Source organism: Mus caroli, chromosome 14 (genome assembly GCF_900094665.2).
Source record: "Mus caroli chromosome 14, CAROLI_EIJ_v1.1, whole genome shotgun sequence".
NCBI classification, from domain to species: Eukaryota; Metazoa; Chordata; class Mammalia; order Rodentia; family Muridae; genus Mus; species Mus caroli.
In genome coordinates, this window is record NC_034583.1 from 37,261,892 (window position 1) to 37,265,176 (window position 3,285).

At 36.0% G+C, this 3,285-nt stretch overlaps 1 protein-coding gene across 2 annotated transcripts in view; it reads left to right on the plus strand.

Moving 5' to 3' along the window:
- Styx (serine/threonine/tyrosine interacting protein) overlaps window positions 1–3,285 on the plus strand; it is a 27,841-nt gene that overhangs the window by 16,379 nt on the left and 8,177 nt on the right. For both annotated transcript variants that reach the window (XM_029468871.1, XM_021181760.2), the window contains exons 5-8: window positions 769–829; window positions 1,699–1,735; window positions 2,354–2,393; window positions 2,468–2,518. In XM_029468871.1, the coding sequence (XP_029324731.1) occupies window positions 769–829; window positions 1,699–1,735; window positions 2,354–2,393; window positions 2,468–2,518 (189 nt within the window). The remainder of the gene's footprint in view (window positions 1–768; window positions 830–1,698; window positions 1,736–2,353; window positions 2,394–2,467; window positions 2,519–3,285) is intronic.

The window sequence follows — 3,285 nt, forward strand, 5'->3', positions numbered from 1 at the left end:
GAACTCAGAAATCCACCTGCCTCTGCCTCCCAAGTACTGGGATTAAAGGCGTGCGCCACCACTGCCCGGCATAAAACCTTTTTACAAAAATAACTATGACACCTTAGTAGTAGCACACAATCCCAGCACAGGGGAGGCAAAGTTCTAGACAGCTAGAGCTACATAGAAAAAAAAAGAAAAAGAAAAAATGAATTTTTTTTAAAGGGTTGTGAAGTATGAGAGGAGGAAGTAGAGTCTCTGTCCTGGAGGAATATGGGGAAACAAATGGAAAATGAATATAATCAAAATATACTGTACGCATCTATTGAAATTCTCAAAATAACAAATATTATGTTAAAATAGATACAAATTTTTTCATAGTAAAAGTATACAGGGAAATGCAGCTCATAGAATGAAGAGTAGCTTAAAAACTCAAACTGTTAGCTGGGTGGTGGTGGTGCATGCTTTTAATCCTAGTAGTTTGGAGGCAGAGGCAGAGGCAGGTGGATCTCTAGAGTTTGAGGTTAGCCTGGTCTACAAATCAAGTTCCAAAGCAGTTAGAGCTACACAGAAAACTATCATGAAAAAAACAAACAAAGTCAAAATTTTAATACACAGATATCACATGATAGATGAGTTGCTTACATGAAAGATAAAGGCAATGGAAATGTAATTAAGAATGATAGCTTATTATAAACAAAGAGATGAGATGTTATTTGTATTTTAAAACTTCAAGTTTTTGTCTGGAGATTTATCTAAGAGTATAATCACCATAAACTTTGTTTTCAGATATTTAGTTTTGGATATTGCTGATAATCCAGTTGAAAACATAATACGTTTTTTCCCTATGGTAAGTATCAGTATTTTTATATCACTTAAAATTTATAATTTGGACCTAAAATTTAGATTGTAGAACTATTTATGCTGCTTTATAACTGAAAAAAAAATGTAGGGTTTACTTTATAATGAAAGTGAAATATTGCCGGGCAGTGGTGGCGCACGCCTTTAATCCCAGTACTTAGGAGGCAGAGACAGGTGGATTTCTGAGTTCGAGGCCATCCTGGTCTACAGAGTGAGTTCCAGGACAGCCAAGGGCTACACAGAGAAACCCTGTCTCGAAAAACAAAACAAAAAAGAAAGAAAGAGAGAGAGAGAGAGAGAGAGAGAGAGAGAGGGAGGGAGGGAGGGAGGGAGGGAGGGAGAAAGAAAGAAAGTCTTTTTAAAAAAAACAAACCTTTAAAAGTTGTATCGCTGAAGGTTTGTTGTTGTTGTTAATACTTATGTATGTTGCCTGAATGTATGCATGTGTATCACATGGGTACAAGAGCCCATAGAAATCAATAGTATTGGATCCTCTAGAACTAGAGGTAGGGATGGTTATGAGCCATCATATGGGTTCTAGGAACCTCCCCTGGCCTTCTGCACAGGCAGTGGACAAGTGCTTTCCACCACTGAGCCATCTCACCAGTCTGTTCATCAAGTTTTTGTTTTTAATTGTATTACATGTTTTGTGTTTGTGCTCATGCATGTACACACACTTGTGTGTGCCATGGTGTCACTATGAAGATGAGAGGACAGCTGAGCCATCTTGCCAGCCCTAGAATTGTATTTTTTAAAGATTAGATGTTTCTCTGTAACTTTCAGCCTCCTTTTGTTTTATTGTATAATATGTTCATCTTACTCTACATGCTATTTGTAACACGTTCTCTCTTACCTCAGACTAAAGAGTTTATTGATGGAAGCTTACAAAATGGAGGTAAGTAATTTTTTTTCTGTTATTATTTATTTTTGTGTATATGAGCATTTTATCTACATGTATGGATGTGCACTACATGTGTGCCTGGGGCCTGTAGAGGCCAGAAATGTTCATCTGATCCTGTATAACTAGAGTACAGATAGTTGTGAGCTGCCCTGTGGGTCTGAGAATCAAACCTGGTCCTCTGCAAGAGCCACAAGTGTTCTGAACCACTAAGCCATCTCTCCAGGCAATAGTGTTTGTTTGATTTTTAGGAGTTTTTGTTACAATTACCTTTTAGTTGATTTTTTTTCTACATTTTTTTCTAAATGTAGGATAGAGAAATTCTATTTTTATATGATATATGATATTCAAATGTATATTTTCCCAGCTACTTAATTTCATCTTATGCTTTTTAAAATTTTTCCACTGAACTACTTTCATTTTCCCCTAAAATCTGTTGTATTCTCTACATAATTAAAATAAAGCCTTGAAAATTAATAACTAAGTGGCAAGTACATGAAATAAATTACCTAAGGAAGATTCACCTTAGCCTGATATGTGGCTTTAGTATATTTTACATTCACATTCGAAATCTTATTTTTTTTAGATGATTAACTATTTTTCAAACTTTTTCAGGAAAAGTTCTTGTCCATGGGAATGCAGGTATCTCTAGAAGGTATGAAGATAGATAAGCTTTGTTTCTTGTGTTTAGTTATGAGTTGTATATTCTAACTGTTTCTCTGTCTTCAGTGCTGCCTTTGTCATTGCATACATCATGGAGACGTTTGGGATGAAATACAGGTAAGCTCACACACTCAAACCTAGCAACAGTTAAACAGCTCACTTAAACAGACTTCATAAAATAGTTGGGAATTTAAAGTTTAATATAGATAGATATTTTATAAATAGTCATAGTTGGTTAGGCAAAACTGGAAAACGACTTGCCATTAGGGATTGATTAGTTTCAGCTTAAAGCTCTATAGATACAAATGTTGGTGTTTATTTTACTTCAAGTTGACATCTACTGGGTATAGTAGAATACGCCTGTAATCAAAATACTCAGCAGAGTAAAGTAGGAGTACTGCAACTTCAAGGTGCAGATCACGACCCTGTCTAAGAAAAGAAATAAGTAAATAGGAATTGTGTATATCACTCTCTTACATATAAATCAGGGTGATCTTTCACACTAAAAATCTATCAGTACATAGATTTTTAAAGAGAGGAAGACCTAAGACCTTCATAATAAAAATCAAACTAGTATACAGTATTACCTTTCTTAGTCTTTTTTTTTTGATCCACTTATTTTATTTTACTTCTTTTTTTATTAGATATTTTCTTCATTTACATTTCAAATGCTATCCCCAAAGTCGTTGTACCCTCCCCCCCACCCCCCACCCTGCTCCCCAACCCACCCACTCCTGCTTCCTGGCCCTGGCATTCCCTTGTACTGGGGCATATGATCTTCGCAAACCTTTCTTAGTCTTAAGAAAGCTGAGTACTAGGCCAGCCTGGTCTAAAAAGTGAGTTCTAGGACAACCAGGGCTATACAGAGAAACCCTGCCTCAAAA